Source organism: Zingiber officinale, chromosome 11A, assembly GCF_018446385.1.
Source record: "Zingiber officinale cultivar Zhangliang chromosome 11A, Zo_v1.1, whole genome shotgun sequence".
Lineage (NCBI taxonomy): Eukaryota > Viridiplantae > Streptophyta > Magnoliopsida > Zingiberales > Zingiberaceae > Zingiber > Zingiber officinale.
This window is the reverse complement of record NC_056006.1, coordinates 42,734,343-42,754,713: the sequence shown is the minus strand read 5'-3', so window position 1 is coordinate 42,754,713 and position 20,371 is coordinate 42,734,343. Positions and strand designations below refer to the sequence as shown.

The window sequence follows — 20,371 nt, the reverse complement described above, 5'->3', positions numbered from 1 at the left end:
ATTTAGTTACAATTATTTTGGTATGTTTTAGGGTTTGAGCACTATTATAAGGATCATTATGAATCTATTGGTAGTATTATCGTTATGATGAGAACTCTTTTGTGTAGAGAGAATTCTAATAAAGCTTCGGTCTTTTTTGTAGAGCAGACATGTTGTCGAACCATGGTAAATCTTCTTCTTCCTTGTGTTTGTTCTTTCTGTCTTTGTTTCGTTGTTCTATGCGATCTCTCTCTCTTCTTCCGCATTAGAGGTTGAGAGGTGTTGCCCGACTTTCAATTGAAATGTTAGACTACATGAACCAACTAGGTCAAGATATGCCAACAAGAACATTAAGCCTAGAATGATGACTAGGGAAGATATCCCTAGTGAATATCTAGGAAACTCAATTGAGACGAATAGTTGTTGGGTTCTAAAGAATATCATTTTATTATTTCAAATAGGTTGGGTATGCCAAATATTTCCAAAGAAGGGTCAATTCACTCCTAGTAAGTTAAACACATCAATTAAGCTCTTTAGTGAATGTATATTTGCAATTACTTAGAATGTGAAATTAGGGATAAATATGATATTTGAGGTAAATTGATTGTTTCATCATTGATGTGCCATGATATCGTTGTGTATTTATGTTTGGTTGAATTAAATGCCTAGATGTAGTAAAACCATGTCAATAATAAGCTAGGGATAACAATAATAGATAGTTGGCAAGATTAGAGCACATTTTTGCACTATGTATCAGTAGACTTATGGAATCACAATAATTGCCTAATCGTAAGCCTAAAACATGCAATTTAATGTTATGTGTCATTAAATATTAGGGATAGACAATTCAGCTATGCGAAGATGATGATGACACTTAGGAACTCATATTATTGAACAATTTGGATCACTTAAAAATCTTGACAAAAAATAAAGCATTATGACTTTGTATGAAAAATAAATATGTACGTAAAGTTTAATATTATTAAAATTGTATATGAACTTTTATGAAGTTTTAAACTTGGACTATTGTTAAAGTAAAAGGAGATATCATTCATCCCAAGCGGCTCAATATCGTCGGCCTCATGACAAGATACAAACAGACAAATCACTAGGGACCTTGGACTACTATTATTTTAACATCTAATTGACTTTATCAGTAATACAATTGATTGAAACTTAGACTAATATACTAAAATTACAATATTTAATTTTAATTTTTTGATAAAATTTTGCATATCTTATAGCCCTTGATCATGTTTAAATGGCCGTATATACTCTATACATCATCAAAACATGTTTGACTAATTTTCATCATCTTTAGCATGTTAAAATTCAAATATGACAAGCAATTTACATCTAGGATTGAAATTATGAAATCTACTATTAGCATAATTATAAATTGGTTGTTTGACTACATTTAGGAATATTTTATGCTCTTGGAATACTTATCATGCATAAACATATGTCCTCATGTTTATTTACATATATACTTCAAGGGGGAGAAATGTTTTTAATTAGTATGTGTGATTGATATGCATACCTTCTTGCATGTCTTGATCACTATGCATGGAATTAGTATGTTGATATTGTGGCAAAGGGGGAGAAGTATAAAGGTCCACTAATAAAAAAGAAAAGCGTCACCTTTGGTAGCTCACTCATGGATGAAGTATCGAATCAAGGGGATATGGAGCTTTGAGTTTCGGATTGCCTAGTTTATTTATTCATTTTTAAGTCCTAATTTAAGCAGATCTTCAAACATCAAAGTGGAAGATTGCTGGTGCAACGATGCTCCCAAATGGTTAGCTTCAATTAAATTATTTTGATGTGTTTGACAAAGGATTTAAATTGGATTTGACGTATGAGTGTGTTAGGAATTAGAAAAATGCATATAGGAGCTTACAGAGCTCGACAATTTAATGCACTTAAGTTGGTTTGATGGATGACTTGACGTAATCAAGTTGAGTGGTAGCTCAAAGGTTTGACATAAAGTTGGACTGAAGGCAAGGAGCGATGCATTGTGGAGAAAGCTTCGAGAGCTTAGTGCATCAAGGTACTGAGGGTTTGATGCTAGGTGAACTTTGGAGTGAACTCCGAAGGAGAGAGAAGGATGACATGAAGCAAATTTGGAGAGTTTGGTAGATCTGAGGTATTGAGAGTCTAACACAAGGTGTACTCTAAGGCGATGCCAAGCGAGGTGGACTTATAGGCGAGGGGTGAAGAATGACATGTGCAACAAGCTCCTGGGGCTTAAGTGCATCCAAGGGATTGAGGAGGACCTGATACAAAATGGACTTGAGGGCAATGAAAAACATCTACTAGGTTTAAGACCTGGAGGCATGAAAGTTTTGAGAGCTTATGAATGATGTGTAATGTTAGGCTTTTGCTTTTGACCAACATCATATGAGGTTGTGGTTAACTAGTAAAGGTACATTACCTAGTGGCTTGATTGAAGCCTTTGATTGAGGAACAAAATGTGAGATTTGTTAGTATTAGCCCTAGTACCAATTATGAGATAATTGTAAAGGGCTTATTTTGTATCATATATCATTATTAATAAAATACAAAGGTGGTTATTATATTTATTTCAGTTCAGTGCCAATTGAATAAGTATAATAATGCCCTTGGGTAGTAGGTTCTTATCTACAGTATATTAATTGGTTGAATTGATAGTGAGATATTGTAGAGAATACTACTCTTAACTGTTCCTAGTTGACCATTAATATACAATGACAATATTAATGCGTCGAGACTAGCATGTAGGTTAACGGATGATTTGATCTCACAAATCATTGATATGAGATATCAGGTTGACACATGGGTATATATTAGAGAATATATACTGAATGACCCGCTATGAGATGTCATAAACATTCTCATGTGACTATTAGTATGAATAGTCCTTAGACCTGAAGTCACTACGGTTCCCTACATAAAGAGTTGTATATTTTTGTATCGTCAAACGTTACTCGTAATAGGGTGGACTATAAAGTCGATCACTAGGTATGCAATAAATTATGCTGAGGGATGTGAGTGATGTATGTGAGATCTATCCCTTCCATATGACGGAAGCGATATATGTGAGCCCCTTGATTAGTAGGACATAAGAAAGCATGGTCGTGCGTAAATGAGCCGATATGAGATATTGAGCTCATTTGTTTGAGTGTGTCTACTTGGAGATCAAGAAACACAAAGATTGATAAGAGGATGACACGGTCTATGCCTCATTGATCAATCTAGATATCAAGGATAGAGGGATCAAGTCATACAAAATAATAGTCATGGACAGGTTAGGTCGGATCTCGACTTTCTCGTCACTTGGGTAGCAATGATGCCTTGCTAGATGTCATTCATTGTTTATGTATCTAAATGGTGATTTGGGTACATTGCCAACGTTACGAGAACCTATAGGGTCACACACAAAGAACAAGTTGATATGGAGATGGGTTCATGTGATGAATCAATGGATTAAGTGTAATCTGAATTTGACTCATTGAGTTTGACTCAAAGGGATCCAATTGTTGGATTGAGTCGAGTTGCTTGAGAATCAATAGGTTGAACTCATTGGGTGAACTCGAGTTCACCAAGGAAGTTGAATGGTCAAAATTGAACCATTGAATTGAATGGTTAATTTTGAGCCATTAGATTAGAAGATGAAAGGGTGAAGACTCTTGGTATACCATGGGATGGTTATAAATATCATTTTGGATGATATTCTTCTAGAGTTTTCATGTGTTGAGACTCTTGACATTCTTCTTCTTCCTCCTTCCCCCTCTTGGCCGAAACACACTTAGAGGTTGCTAGCACAACCTTGTGTGATTTCTTCTCCATCTTGCTTTGTTTGTGAGACAAGTAAAGACAAGGCTTGTTAGTGTGGCTACCATAGAGGCGCGGACGTGTGATCATGCTGAGATCCGAGCTGTCGGGAGATCGTGCGCACGCATCAAGGGTATAATCCTATCATCTAACTTAGTATAGATTGTTTGTATGCAATGTTTATTCCCTTCGCATGGATCTGCTGGATGGAGGATTTAGTAATTTTTTCGCTGCGTTTCCGCATCTTTGGCGCGCTAGATCCCAACAAGATCGTAGTCTACAATGTAACTCAATTTCAAAACTTCGTGTAGGCTTACAAGGGTGTAAGTTGAGTGATGGAGAAATCATTGATTTGATTCTGTTGATTAGAGATGCTTCTTAGTCAACTGAACGAGTAGTTTCTGTTAGAGTGTATACTAAAAGCCTAACTTTTGTAAACATTTATTTTTTTGAAATAAAAGAATCACATTGGTCAATATCTACATTTATTTGTTAAATGTAATTGTTCGATTAATTTATATAGTAGACAACATGGTGTGTGGTGTCACACACAGATCATGTTGTCGGTTCTTTATAAATTATAAATAGTTGCTCACGACTAAGATGGAAAGGAACAAACCATCGGAATAGTCGTAGTGTAATTAAGTATTAGTTTATCTTGATTAATAAATTACACTGGTACACTCTAAGTGTATTGAGTAGGACCATTTTAGGTAAGTCTTTTTTGTACTGACTTAATAAAAGAACTAGACCTTAGTTATTATGGAAGTGTGTGCTCTTAATCCTAATATAATAACAAGCACATATATTTAATATTTATTTCTTTGACTTATCAAAGGGTGAGGTTTAGCTCGATAAATCAATATGTCCGATAAGTTGGGAAATGATATTACTTATAGTGTGTGTTGTTGATTATAGAAGGAAACTGTGTCCTAGTAATCTAGGTTGAGAATGCCCCCAAGAGGAGCTCATAAGGATTGTCATGTTAAACCCTGCAGGTGGACTTAGTCCGACATGACAATGAAGTTGAGTAGTACTACTCTTGGAGTTAGATATTAATTAAATGAGTTGTCAGTAACTTACTTAATTAGTGGACATTCGTTATCTTAAACACAGGTAGACTAACACACTCATGATAAGAAGGAGCTCATAATGTAATTTGGGATTGGTGCGGTAGTGCGATAATAACTCTCTAGTGGAATGAGTTATTATCGATGAACTTGAGTTGTGTGTTCGGGGCGAACACAGGATACTCAAGCTCATCGGAAGGCCAAAATCAATTTCTCCTCTAGGTCCTTGTCGTAGCCTCATTAAAGCCTCAAGTCCATCCAAAGAAAGGCCCATCTTGGTGTCCAAGAAGGGGGTCGGCCCAATGCTTGGTGACCAAGCAAGGGCCGACCACCATATCCTCTTAAGGGGTCGGACCCTTGCTTGGTGCCCAAGCAAGAGGGGGCCGACCACATTAATTCAAATAAGGAGGGGTGTTTTGAATTTTTAAAATCTTCTCTTTGTAGAAAATTACAAGTTTTAAAAGAGAGATTTTAAATTTAAAAACTTTTCTTATTTGAATTAGGCCACATGTTTTAAAAGAAAATTTAAAAGTTTTAAAACTTTCATTTTTTAACCATTCTCATGGTTTAGAAAAAAAAGGAAGAGAAGTTTTAAAATTTAAATTTTCTATCACCATGCTAAAAAAGGAAATTTTATAAGAGAAGTTTTAATTTTAAAACATGATTTTAATTTTTTAAAACTTTCCTTTTTTAACTCGTACTTTAGGAAAGAGAGCTTGTAAATTTTATAAAAGAATTTCTTCTTGTAAAATTTTATAAAAATATATTTCCTCATCCTTGATGAGGTGGCCGGCCACCTTGCTTGGAGCCCAAGCAAGGGGCCGACCAATCATAATAAATCATCAACCAATTGATTTAGTGATTGATTCAATTAAGAGGAAAGAAAAGGAAAATTAAAAGGGAAAAGGAAAAACAAAAGGAAGATTTTAATTTTTGTAAAAATTCTTCCCTTATTTGCCTTGCACAAGTAATATAAAAGAAGGGGTGAGGAGGCTTCATGAGACACAATTCTTATTCTCTTGCTTGGAGATCTTAGTGTGGCCGGCCCCTTCTCCCTCTTCTTTTCCTTTTGCTCTCTTCTCCTTGGTGGTGGTGGTGGTGGCCGGATTTTAGAGGAAGAGGAATGAAGCTTTTGGGTGGTGTTCATCTTGGAAGATCGTCGCCCACACGACGTCCAAGGCGAGGCGAGGAATACGGCAGAAGATCTTGAGGTCATTAACATACAAAGAGAAGGTATAATTAGTAATTGTTTTCCACATCATACTAGTTATTTCTTTTTGTAAGAATTCCAAACACAAGGAGCATTAGATCTAATTTTTCGAATTTATTTTTCGAGTTTGTGTTTCCTTTGTTTTTCGAATTTGTGATTCGATTATTCTTTTTGGTTAACCTAGAGTTATTTAAATAAATTAAATATTAGCTTTCCTTAAAAGACTTTGTCTAGGCGGTGGTGGTTGCTCTCATATCCAAGAAGGTCATGTGCCTCACCATGCAGTCCTGGAAGTCAATTTTGGAAATTAATATTTAATGGAATTAATAACATAGGTGGATTTGGATCAATAGTGTTAAGTTCCGCTTGCGATCCAAATCTAAACCATTAAGAATAGATAAGTTAAATTTGGAATCAATGATGTTAAGTTCCGTTTGCGATTCCTAATTTAACTTCTAAAGAACACAATAGGTTATTTAAGGAAATGTTCGACACTTGTACAAAATTTTTTTACAGTGGAACCGGTATGATTTTTCTAGGACTAACCAACAGTTTCAGTTAACAAAAAAGTTTTTGTTCAAGCAACAGCCAACTGGAGGTTTGTCTAATTGATTCGAGACTTAAGCAATCAACTAGAAATTTGGATTAACGATATGGTCGTTGGCTGCTCTAACGATCGTTAGTGCCTGAGCATTCAACTAAAGCCTTTTCTAGTTGATTAGAGGCAGAAAAAATAGAGTTGTGGGAGCAACATCTATAAAAGAGTGGCAACAGGTTGCCTGAATGCATTTCGATACTTGTCTAATTCTGTTCTAACAATGCTTGGATAAGGCTGAAGCTTTTAATTCAAAATATTGGTAATACAAGTTTTATCCCATTATCTTTTGCGAATGAGTGATTTTTAGTGGAACCTTCATAAGGTGGCTCAAGGATAAATCATTAGTCTTGGTTTAGGAGTGGAGTCTTCAAAGCACATTATATGTTATTATTAGTATTATATCTGTTTCTTATTTTTATTCTGTTGCATTTATAGTTCACTTCAGATTTGTGCTTGTTTTGCAAGAGAATTCATTTTAGAGTTTCAGCTATTCCTCCTTCCAACCATATCAAACCACATTCGAACCTGCCCTTGATCTTGATCTCGATCTCGAAATGTTTATGAAGGGGATTTTATATAATTTGTATTGTGATTAGTTTGTTAGCATACTTCACTAATTTATGTTTGTGTTTTTTACCTTTAACATGCCTTAGTTTCTCACTTGACCAATCAATGAATTATTAGGTTGTGTCTCCAATCTGGTTCTCCAATAGGGCTATAAATGAATAGTACTTTGTGAACAAATTCAATTTGTAGCTTGATAAAAGTTAATCCATATTCATTCGACATTAAATATATATAGATATATAATAAATAAGCTTGGACACTAGTGAGGTTGATTCATTAAGCTTCATGAATAAATAAAACTTGCAAACAATTGACTTTTCTGAAAAATATATTTTTAAAACTTATATGAAAAATATAATTTGTATGGTACAATTTTTTTTTTACTTTCATGCTATCCAATAATATGTAAAAAGTGAGAAAATAAAGCAACTTTCAATTATTAAATCTATATTTTAATTTATAATGCTAATGATAATAATGTTCAGTTGAGCTTGGTAAGAAAAATGAACAAGCTTCAATATTGTCAATTTATATACTTTAGTTGCCCCGGGGCAATGATGCAGCACAGCAGCAGGGTGTGTTCTCAGTTTTCCAACATTTAAGGATTGAGTCCTAGTTTCGGCAAATTAACAGATAAATTTTCTTAATGGACGATTGACCTAAGAACTCCACCCACGATGGGCCAGTCATGACCGGTTCTAAACCTAGATAAAGGAGGGTTGCGTTATATTATCAGTCAGCGTTAAAACTATGACAAATGTTCAATGAATGTATCCTATATAGAATTTAAGTTTAGCAATATTAGGCATAATGAGACAATTGTTAAGATAGAAGATGATGAGTTATCTGGAACCAAGAGCTTTAAATATTTAGGATCATTTTTGCAAAATGATGAAGGGATTGAGAGAGATGTTTTACATAGAATACAAGCAGGATGATTGAAATGGAGGAGAGCGTCAGGTGGTTTATGTGACTGTAAAGTACCTCTAAAACTTAAAGAAAAGTTTTACAAAACTATAGTTAGACCTGCTATGTTATATAGAGATGAATGTTAAGGACTCGAGCGCATAAGCAGAAGATGAGAGTTGCAAAAACGAGAATGTTAAGGTGGATATATGGACATACGAGAATGGACAGAATAAGAAATGAGAACATTATGTTGGAACCCCGTGGTAGTTTTAATGTGATCAACTAGGTTAAGTTAGATCCTGTTATGTTTGATCCTTGTGTTTAAGTGTGCAGGAGCTTAGGAACACAAGAAGTCGAGCAGAAGATGCAGCTAGCGAGAAGAATAGCACGGGAAGGGAGCCGACGGGTTCGGTGCATCCAAGAGACGAGGTGCTGCGGAAGAGTACACTGGTGGGCGAGAAGGACGTGCACGACGTTCCGAGGGATGAGAAGCTGGAGCGGAAGCCTGCTTGAGGAGAAGACTGGGAAATGGGTTCGGGTGAGCCCTATCCCGGATGACCACGATCACCCAGACGATCGAAGCAATAGAAAAGCAAAAGGTGGATGTGAGTGTTACTGGAGGCGCCTTCAACTGGCGCCTCTGTGCGCCTCCACACCTTCACTGTGGAAGACGCCTTCAATGAATAGTACGAAGGTGCCTTCCAACTCTATGGAAGGCGCCTTCGATCAGGCTGATATTGTCGTTGCCAAAGGATAAAACTTTATCCTTTGGCGCCTCACTGGAGGCGCATTCCAACTTCAAATAAAGTTTCCCAACGGCTTTAAAAAGACCTCTGGACCTAGGAAATAGGGAACAACTCTTGTAATCTTTTCTTAGCAACTGCCTGAGCGTTCAACGATTGTAAGAGGCTTCTCCGCCTACACGAAGGAGATCTTTTAGTGCTTTCATTCTCCTTGGATTAACAACCATTTAGGTTGTAACCAAGTAAATTCTGAGCCTCGTTTTTTTAGTAGTTAATATGAGTTATTAGTATTGTTGCTTTTAATTTGAGTTGAAAGAACGAGATAGGTGTTGTTTTTCTTTTTGACAAATAAACTCAACCCCCTTTTGCTGGCCCTAACTGGACTAACACATTAGAAAGAAAGTCAGAGTTACATCTATTGAGGGAAAACTCTGAGAGACACGTTTAAGATGGTATGAGCATATACTTAGACGACTAATAAATGTTCTAGTTAGGCGATGTGAAACTATGACAAACACACATATCAAACGAGGAAAAGGAAGGCTAAAAAAGACTTGATTGGTAATAATAAAATAAAATAAAATACATTCAAGTATAACCGACCCCACCTAGTGGGATAAGGCTTAGTTGTTGGGTGATTGACCTAAAAACACTGGGTTGATGGACCGCCTATTGCGATCGCTTCTTAATTTACTCTGGTAGCATATAAATTTCCATGGGGCTCGTTCGGCCGGTCACCCTCAAGATTAGTCGGCGTAAGTTGGATACGTGGTGTAAAAAAAAGAACTATATACTTGAGTTTTGTATGCTGAGATAACATGGGTTGGGTCTATGATTCCATTTTCTACATGGTTAACGATTCGTGAGAAGTAGATTATCGGCAATACTTGATGGCCTTTGCAATCTTCCTTGAAAAAACTTCATATTTATTGCAGAAGGATAGTGAAAAAGTCACAAAACCAAAAGAGCTTGTTGGCAAAGGCCAAGCTGCCTGATGGGTTGTAGTAGAGTGGTATCCATCCTTATCTGCACATTTTTCCCTTCTTCCAAATGTTTATGGATGACTCTAAACTTGTGTTCTTTTTTTTTTACAGTAAGCGATTCCAACATTCACATCCGGAAACATACTGTAAAATGAAATGCTGTGAAGACATCTCCATGAACCGCCCAGCATTTTTTTATATGAAAGGTTTCACGCCATCATGCCGATCAGAGTTGCCCAATAAGGAAGCTGGAGTATATTAGATAAATAAGATTTCCTTTAGATATATTATCCTTGGACAATTCTGTATCTGATGTGTAACAATCAAAATTGCTCTTTTTTCTTGTATGGGACTGGATCTAACTATTCCTTTGTGGTAGTTTTAGTGTCTGATGTTTTCGGGTAGAATTGAATTATTTGTGCTTCGATTATTGATTCTCTTGAATTTCTATTCATTCGCACACTTACGTTGTGGAATCTTGTCTCCTTAAGGTGCTTGTGGTGTGTTTTATTTGTTTTATGTATTCGTACCAGGGGCTCCATCTTTGGTCCTTTTTTTAGTTCAATTTTTGTTCCATATTCTTTAGGTGGCTGTCATGTTACGTACAGGTGATAGGTTCGAGTCTTGAAATAATTTATTACAAAGTATATTAAGACAGTGTATAATAGATCTTTTCTTTAAATTTTGTATTAGTGGAAGTTTTGTCCATCGAATTATATTTTGAAGGTTGAAACTAGAGTTTTTCAATATTGTTCTCTTGCCGTGCCTAATTTCATATACTTTTGAAGAAGAGATTTGTAAACCTTATATGGTTTAGAGGCTCTGTTCTTTGAAGTTTAAGAGAATTGTTTTGTCATCTCCAGAGTAAAACCAAGAGATATATTTTCTTAAAGAAAAAATCAAACGAGGACCCTTATCATAATCGTTAAAACGTTATTTTCTCAAAAAAAAAAAAAAAATAGTATCCATCATATTTTTCATCGAACTTTTTTTTAACTTTAGTGTCAATTTGATCAAAATTATTTAAATTTAGTTAAAATCATGTCTCAAAATGATTATAATGTAATTATAAAATATTGTAATAGCTTATTAATATGTTGTTGCCTAGTATATCTTTGTATAAAAGTGTTCCATATCTAGATTTTAACGCTATAAAAATACCTTTATTTTAACGCTATAGGAGGATTTGATGGATGCGTTTTTAATTTATCTTTTTTTATAAGGATTCTTTTTAATTCACTCTCTTTTTTTGTTTTTTTTTGCAGACTTAAGACACAATATTTTTGACCCGAAACAAATATAAAAAAATAAACCCCTCAAAGGCCTTAAATTAATACTTCTTTTTATTTTTGTTTTTCCTTTTTTGAGAGTTAGTCAAATGTTTAGGAGCAATTTTTTAATTGATTATATTTAAGAAAATATTTAAAAAATATTAGGAAACATAAATTAGTGAATCCAATTTGAGATATAAATGAATGATGCATATAATTGCACAAAAAGAACAATTAGAGATAAAATATAATTAAAATTTATGATTAATTTTCACAATTTACATTGAAGGGGAAAAATAATGTACAAGACCAAAATAATTAATTAAGCAACAAAAAAAATATCAAAAATAAAAATATACATGGCAGATCATTAGTCAAGTGGCGCATCTTAAAAAATTCCTAGACCCACGCTCATCAAGATTGAACACGTTACATAAATAAGAAAGTATAATGGAAAGAAATCAGATCTCGAGTCAAAATGGAGTATAACAATTAAGAAAAAACAAAAATCCAATAGAGTCACGATCAAATGAAGGAGACATAAATTAGCAAAGGAAACAAATTATTGATAGATTATTTATTAATAATATGTTGCGGCCCATGTAACTCATAGGATTGATTTTAATATAAAAAGGGCGTAATTTGATGCAACTTTGGTTGAATGTTACATGGTTCTATTTTAAATAAAATTATCTTCTCTCCCTTATGTACTTCTTTATAAAAGTAATCGTTATTAAAAAAAAAATAGATCCGTTATTTTAACGTCCGGTCTCATGTATATAGTTATACAAATAGCGGTTATTAAAATATATTCCTCATGTGACGTCAATTAAGAGTTAACATGCGGGATAATTTAGACAGTAAAAAGAAATTATCTTTTTTCATATTTGTAGAATCGATTTTAAAAAGACTACTGATATGCTGGTTCTATATTTTAAATAGTAAAAAAAAGAAATCTACATCTTTCATCATCAAGATACAATAAAAATAAAAGATAAAGAGGAGAGAAAAGTTTTACATATCAAGAATTTATCCGTTGCATTATGAATCCGAGTATGTTTCATTTAATATCTCAATATACATATTAATACATTGTGAAAGCCATTATATCCAAAATCCTTTTACGGTGTAGTTTTTTGTAATTAAAAAATCACATGAAAACTACAATTATAGTTTTATCTATGAATTGATTGTTGATCTACATGCATGAAAAATATAAAAATATGAAATATGTAAAATTTATAGTGATCTTCCATAATAGATCTTGATCTTCACTTTCGTACAAAATGAAAAACTCACAGTGATGCTCGGAGAAGAAGATCGGAGAAGATATCGAAGAATAACTTATCGTCAGAAGAATGTGTTGGAGCCCCAAGGTTATTTTGGTGTAATCAACAAGTTAAGTTAGATCTTGTGTTATTTTAACATTGTGTCTAAGTGTGCAGGAGCTTAGGAGCACAGGTACTCGAGCGGAAGACGCAGCTAGCGAGAAGGACGGCACGCGGTACGTCCGAGGGACGAGGTGCTGCGGAAGAGTACCCCGGTGGACGAGAAGGAAGCGTGCGGTGGTTCCAAGGGACGAAAGCCGGAGCGAAAGATTGCTCGGGGAGCAAGAGATGCAACTAGCGAGAAGGTCGGCACGTGGTGCGACTAAGGGACCAAGACTGCGGATGAGTACGCTGGTGGACGAGAAGAAAACACGCAGCGATTCCGAGGGACGAGACACCGGAGTGGAAGGCTGCTTGAGAAGACCGAAAGTTGGGTTCGGGTGAGCCCTTTTCCGGATGGCAGAGATCACCCAAGCGAGCGGATCCGGAGGAGAAGAACCGGACTGAGGCGGGACTGAACCAGAGAAGAGGTCCCGGACGAAAAAATCAACATCTGTTGACTTTGGGCTCCGAGACGCCCGGAGCAGCCCGGGGTGCCCGGAGCAGCCCGGGGCGCTCGGAATGACTCCGGGCACCCGAACCAGGATAGTTAACCAGATCGCGTCAAACGCGATCTGAACGTTGGGGATAAAGTTTTATCCCCCCAGGGCGCCCGGAGCCCCTTCGGGGAGCCCTGACCAAGACTATAAATATAGTCTTGGTCCAGAAGCTTTTGAATGAACTCAGAATTGTAAATCCAACGCTTGTGTGCTTTAGAGTTTTAGTTGAGCTTATTTCTTTTTGTGCGTCAACGTTGTAAGAGGCTTCTCCGCCTGAAAGAGATTAATATTGGGCTCAATCTTCCTTGGATTAATAACCATATCGGTTGTAACCAAGTAAACACTGGTGCCTCTTATTTTATGCTTTTAATTTACTGCTTAATCTATTTATGCAAGTATTAGCTTAAAGAGTTCGAGGAAGGGTTGTTTCATTTTTGATTTTGCAGGATATCCAACAACCCCCCTTCCAGCCGGCCCAACGGTCCTACAAGTGGTATCAGAGCCGAGACACCTCAGAAGGACTAATCGCCGTCTGAAGCAACAAAACGATGGCCGGAGCTAGCGACTACCCACCAACATTTGAGGGGGAGTTCTCTTTATGGAAGCAACAAATGGAGGTATATCTAAACTCTGATTTTGGTATTTTTTCAATAATGAAAATTGGTTATGAAGAACCGAAGAACGCGAATGGAGAAGAAATCGATTTACGCCTCAAGACCAACAAACAACGTAACAAATCGATGGCAAACGGACGGGCAGAATTTCATTTTCTAATCGTAATACCAAATGAAGATCTCGACAGAATCGGTGAATACAAAAGTGCAAAAGAACATTGGGAAAAGTTCTTGAAGCTCTACAATGAACCAGCTGAAGTCGAGGATGAATCCAACACCGATCCACTATCTGAAGGGTCCGAAACCGAGGTAAGTACCGTAATAGCCCCAACAGCCGAATTCCATCCCGAAGCCACAGTAAGCTCATCCCAGACGAGTATTGTTGAAGAGGGAGAGACTTCGGAAGAAAGCAACTCGACAAGGGGAGAATCAACTGCCGAAAAGGTAAGTCAGGTATGACCTTCTGAACAATTGGCACAATCAATTGAAAAGTTGCCTGAAAATTTTTGCGAATCAAAAATTCAATCATCGAAAAAGTTTTTCGATTTACCAATATTATCGAAAGAATTTTTCGAATTACAAAATGTTTTGACGAAAGATTCTTGCAAACTAGAAATATTATCGAAAGAGTTTCTCGAATTGCAAAAAGTATTGACGAAAGATTCTTGCGAATTACAAATTATTTTGTCAAAAATTTTTTTCAAATCAGAAATATTGTCAAAAGAATCTTGCAAATTAGAAAAATTATCAAACGAATTTTTACCAATTATTTTGTCAATACAATTTCTTGCATGTTTAATATTTGTTGCTTTAAAGCTAAAAGAAATAGCTTGTCGATTAAAGTATCTCGACAAACTATTAACAGATATTAACATGATACAATTCTTCGTATGTTCAAATTTTCTTATTTCAAATTTGAGAAATTGTAATAAGTTAAAATGGAAATTTAAAACCTTCTGATAAAAGCATAAAAAAAATGATGAAATAAAATTAAAAATAAATACATAGAATTTTTTTATTTCTACATGTTCCAAAAAATTTTTTATGCATAAAGTTTTCTACTGAGAAAATTCTTAATTTTCATGATGAAAACTTAGAAATTTTCCAAAAGTTATTTTTAACTTAGAAATTTTCTCTGATATTTTGAGATTGCTTTTGTGAAAATTATTACAAAATTTTCAAAGTTGTCAAAATTTTCTAAAAAGTTCTTAATGACTTAGAAATTTTTTAGAAATTTTCCTTGACTTAGAAATATTGTCCAGAAAATCGGTAAAATAGATCTTTATAAAGTTTCTAAGTGTCAACCCTTAGATTTTTTTGCAACCCCAATTTTTTATGTGATCAAAGGGGGAGACGAAAAAGTATAAGTCTAGGGGGAGGTAGAAATTAAAAAATTAAAATTGGAATTTAATTTTTTCTGTCTTGTCGCACGTGATTGTAATATTAAAATGTTTAATTTTCATATCTATTTTGTCCCTAGCTTAACTTGGGTTGATCACATCAAAAAGGGCGAGATTATTGGAACCCCAAGGTTGTTTTGGTGTGATCAACAAGTTAAGTTAGGTCCTGTGTTGTTTTAACCTTGTGTCTAAGTGTGCAGGAGCTTAGGAGCATAGGTACTCGAGCGGAACACGCAGCTAGCGAGAAGGACGACACGCGGTGCGTCCGAGGGACGAGGTGCTGCGGAAGAGTACCCCGGTGGACGAGAAGGAAGCGTGCGGTGGTTCCGAGGGACGAAAGCCGGAGCGGAAGATTGCTCGGGGAGCAAGAGACGCAGCTAGCGAGAAGGTCGGCACGGGGTGCGACTAAGGGACCAAGACTGCGGATGAGTACGCTGGTGGAAGAGAAGAAAACACGCAGCGATTCCGAAGGACAAGAAGCCGGAGTGGAAGGCTGCTCGAGAAGACCGGAAGTTGGGTTCGGGTGAGCCCTTTTCCGGATGGCAGAGATCACCCAAGCGAGCGGATCCGGAGGAGAAGAACCGGACCGAGGCGGGACTGAACCAGAGAAGAGGTCCCGGACGAAAAAGTCAACATTTGTTGACTTTAGACTCCGGGGCGCCCGGAGCAGCCCGGGACGCTCGGAATGGTCCGGGCGCCCGGACCAGGATAGTTGACTAGATCACGTCAAACATGATCTGAACGTTGGGGATAAAGTTTTATCCCCCCAAGGCGCCCGGAACTCGTTTGGGACGCCCCGACCAAGACTATAAATATAGCCTTGGTCCAGAAGCTTTTGAATGAACTTAGAATTGTAAATCCAATGCTTGTGTGCTTTAGAGTTTTAGTTGAGCTTCTTTCTTTTTGTGCGTCAACGTTGTAAGAGGCTTCTCTGCCTGAAGGAGATTGATATTGGGCTTAATCTTCCTTGGATTAACAACCACATCGGTTGTAACCAAGTAAACACTGGTGCCTCTTATTTTATGCTTTTAATTTACTGCTTAATCTATTTATGCAAGTGTTAGCTTAAAGAGTTCGAGGAAGGGTTGTTTCATTTTTGATTTTGCAGGATATCCAACAACCCCCCTTCCAGCCGGCCCAACGATCCTATAGAACGATCAAGAATGAATCGAAAAACTTTTCAAGATTCCACGAGCCAAATCCCTCTCTACCGGATGTTCTTCTTACCGATTACTTGCTCACCCTCCATTTCTCATGATTCTTTGGACGCCTTTCATCTCTTGCTCATTCAAGTCAATTCATAAAGGTTAACTAGTTATAAAGATCATGTAAGTCACGTAGACTATATTATAATCAAGTCACAAAGACCAGAGCAAAACACTAATTAGTCACAAAAATCAAATAAGAACATCCAATCCATACTTTAGGAAAAATGGTTCCTACGACAGCAAGCACACTAAGGAATTATTGCTAAGAAAATTGTTACACCTTACATAGTTGCTCTATAAAACGAATTAGAGACATCAATAACTTGCCTTTACGTTAGATTAATCATTTATATCATTATGAATATTTCTAATCCCTCATAACAATAATTGTGTCGAGGGCATATTCTATATTCAATATTTACAATCATTTCTATACATAACAGAAATGGTTCGACCAGTGAATAACATCAAAGATGTAAATCTATTTTAATCATCTTTCTTAGCTCGAATCTATTCATTCTAATTAGTCACTTTTCTAGTTAAGCTCTCCATAAACCGAATCACCCATAGACAATAGGAAACATGCTAAAATAGAAGACACTGATAAGAATTTTAAGTAGACAACTAAATAGTCGCTTAAGGTGAGATTGAGATTAACTTATAATCTCAAGGTTTTGAATCACATGCTACGATATTTTTTTCTTTACTAAAAAGAGCTTATATTTTTCTCAAAAATTTATCATCGTACATATTTTAATCTAGATATGCCTAATGTCTAATCCTGAATTCAATATATGAATTCCAATATGGCCTTAAGCAGATTTGGTAAATGGTGGGTGCATTTACTCGGATCATTACATAAATAATCTTATCTTGACACAATTATCAAGATGACCTTAACTTATGAGTATGTCTCTATGCACAACTACATAAGCTGTCTCATAAGTAACAACCTTACCTCTATTTATACTTAACAAATAGAGATGATTGTCTATGTGAGTGGATCAATCTCAACATGCCAACATGCTCATCAAGACTTTAATCTAAAATATAATAACATATACACTGAATAGATTATGACATTTTACAACGTGTTACATTTTACAAAGTTACAAAGACTTTCCATATCCTTGAAATGACTCTTTAGTCAATAGCTTAGTAAAAAGATTTGCAAGTATATTACGTGTAGGGATGTACTTAAGAAATATCTATTTTTGTCAACAATATCGCTTATGAAATTATATTTAATTTTTATATGCTTGCGTTTGTTGTGATATTTGAGATCCTTAGAAAAAGCTATAGCAGCTTGACAATCACATTACACTATAACATGACTCCTACTAGCTTCAACAATCTTCAAATGATTTAGTAATCTTCTTAACTAGATAGCCTCTTATATAGACGTTGCACAAGTTACACGACTTCCATTATCGATAAGGTTATACAAAGGCCAGCCATATAGCTTCTATTGTCAACAAGGCTACACAAGCCCAGCCATATACCTTCTATTGTCGACAAGGCTACACAAACCAAGCCATATAACTTTCATCGTCGACAAGGATACATAAGCCTGCTTCTTGCTATTCCATGAGATGACACCACTATTTAACAAGAAGGTATAGCCAGATGTGGATTTTCTATCATCAAGGTCCCCTGCCCAATCTTCATTTGTGTAGCCACTCAGGCTCATCTTAGATCCTTAAAAATATATACACAATCTGTTGTCCTTTTGAGGTATTTTAATATCATCTTCACCGCTTTCCAGTGCCTCGATCTTGGATTTAACTGAAAATCCCTAACCAAGCTAATACCATAGCTTATATCAGGATGAGTACACAATATAGTGTACATCAAACTACCAATAGAACTGGCATATGACATTACCTTCATTTTGACTATTTCTTTTGGAGTCTTGGAATACAATGTTGCAATATGATATATTAAAGTGTTGTAACGTCTTAGAAATATAAATCTCTTGAGATAAATCTAAAAGTCTTTTTAATCATTCTCTAATGATTTTCACTCCTAAGATGTACTCAGCTTCTCACATATCTAATATGTCAAATTGTGATGAAAGTCATGATTTGACTTTTAGCATACACTTCATGTCATTTCCAGCTATTAGCATATCATCAACATATAATGATAAAATGATAAACTTTCCTTTTTTTCCTTTCTTAGGTAAACATAATTATCCTCATTGATCATTTCGAAATCATAAGACAAAATGACTTCATTAAATCTTATGTTCCATTATTTTAACTCTTATTTTAACCCATATATAGACTTCTCAAGTATACATACTCTATTTTCTTGGCCTTCAGCAACATTACCTTCTGATTGTACCATATATATTTTCTCATCAAGATTACCATTAAGGAAAGTTATTTTACATCCATCTAATGTAATTCCTTGTCAAATTATTCTACTATATCTAGGATGACATGTATTGACACAAACTTCATAACTAGGGAGAATATCTTTTCAAAATCAATACTTTCTATTTGAGTATATCCTTTTGCAACTAAATGAGCTTTGTATCAATTAATCGATCAATCTGTTGTCTTCTTTATTTTGAGAATCCACTTATTCCTAATAGCCCTTCAACTCGGAGGAAGATCAACTAAATTTCAAACTTGATTCTTTTTCATTGACTCTATTTTCTCATCAATTGCAACTTTCCATTCTTTTCTAACTGAGCATCTCAAAGTTTCCTTAACTTTTCGAGGTTTCTCATCGTCAACTGAGAGAATTATCAATGTCTCATTCTCAATATTAAACCTTCTCCGAGGAATAATCTGACGACTATTTTTTGTAGGTTAGACTATTGAAAGACTGACTTATTCAATGGCAAATCATTTCCACTAGGTTGACTAGATTCAGGCATCTCCTGATTTATTGATAAAGGAACATTATCCTCCTCCTCTATCACATATAGAGGAATTGTCTTATCAACTTCACCTCTTGTTGGAAACTCAGTTTTGAGAAAAGTAGTATCTCTTGACTTTATTTCAGAGATGGTTTCATCTTATCACTCACTAATAAAGTTATTTTTGTCATGAAATGATATCAAAATAATTTAAGTACTAAACCCCTTCTAACTACACTAATGTAGTATAGAAATGACTTAGGTTATCTCCCAATGAATGCAATAATAGGATGATAGTTTAGGATTGCGTGTTATTCATATTTTTAGGGTTTTTAATATGGAAATGGAAATTATTTGGTTTTTGTGAATCTAAATCTAACAAATGAAAAGTAAAATAAATAGGAAACTAATCTAATGTTTGAATGAAATTTAACTAAGTGCAACAATTAATCCACAACACATTGCCACTCTAAGTTATGAGTTTCACCATTAACACAATTAAACTAAGGAAGAAAATAATAAAGCATTAAATGAAACCTAATCTAGTAAATGAAAGACAATGTAAGTAATGATAGATAAGTCTAACCTAACTATAATTATAGAAAATAAAAGACAACATGAAGTAAAGCATCAATGAAATTAAGGATAGAATAAAACCTAGAGCATGTAATGAAACCTAAGCTAATTTATCCTAATTGCATTCAATAAAAACTAGAACTTAAATTAATTGGAAGAACAAGACAAAGCAAGAATTAAACAAAGAAAAATGCATCAAATCAAGCTTAACTAATGGTTGAAACAATTCATCGAACATGTTATGTGCATAAAACTATCTAAGCATGGTACATGCAATTCAAACATGAAAAATCAAGTTCAATACAAGTATTCAACCACAATTAATAAACATAAATAAAACTAAGTTACCACTCCATAATCCACATTCAACTTTCAATTCCAAAGAGTACCCTTGCCGTCACACAAGGGTCCAGAGATGAAACTCCAAACTTCGATGAACAGTAGCACACTGCCGATCTACTGCTTAATTTGACAACAATGATGATACGAATCTTCCACAAAAGAATGCCCTCGGATGGAAGTTGACTGGACTGTGGATGGACTATCATCATTGCCTCCTTGCTCTGCGACCTGAACCCTAGATGGTAAAGCTATCAGAAGGAAGACGGAAGGTGGAGGTCACATCGGAGAACCC

General features: G+C 35.4%; 1 protein-coding gene across 4 annotated transcripts in view; it reads left to right on the top strand.

The window, feature by feature from the left end:
• The window catches only part of LOC122032617 (lysine-rich arabinogalactan protein 19-like), a 40,449-nt gene extending 30,058 nt beyond the window's left edge, over window positions 1–10,391 (top strand). For 3 of the 4 annotated variants that reach the window (XR_006126160.1, XR_006126159.1, XM_042591927.1), the window contains 2 exons: window positions 9,825–9,901; window positions 9,984–10,391. Coding sequence is in view for 2 of the 4 variants with exons in the window: in XM_042591927.1 (XP_042447861.1) it covers window positions 9,825–9,884 (60 nt within the window). In the remaining 2 variants the exon portion in view is untranslated. The remainder of the gene's footprint in view (window positions 1–9,824; window positions 9,902–9,983) is intronic. The other variant, XM_042591929.1, reaches the window with a different exon arrangement.
• The last annotated feature ends 9,980 nt before the right edge of the window (window positions 10,392–20,371 follow it).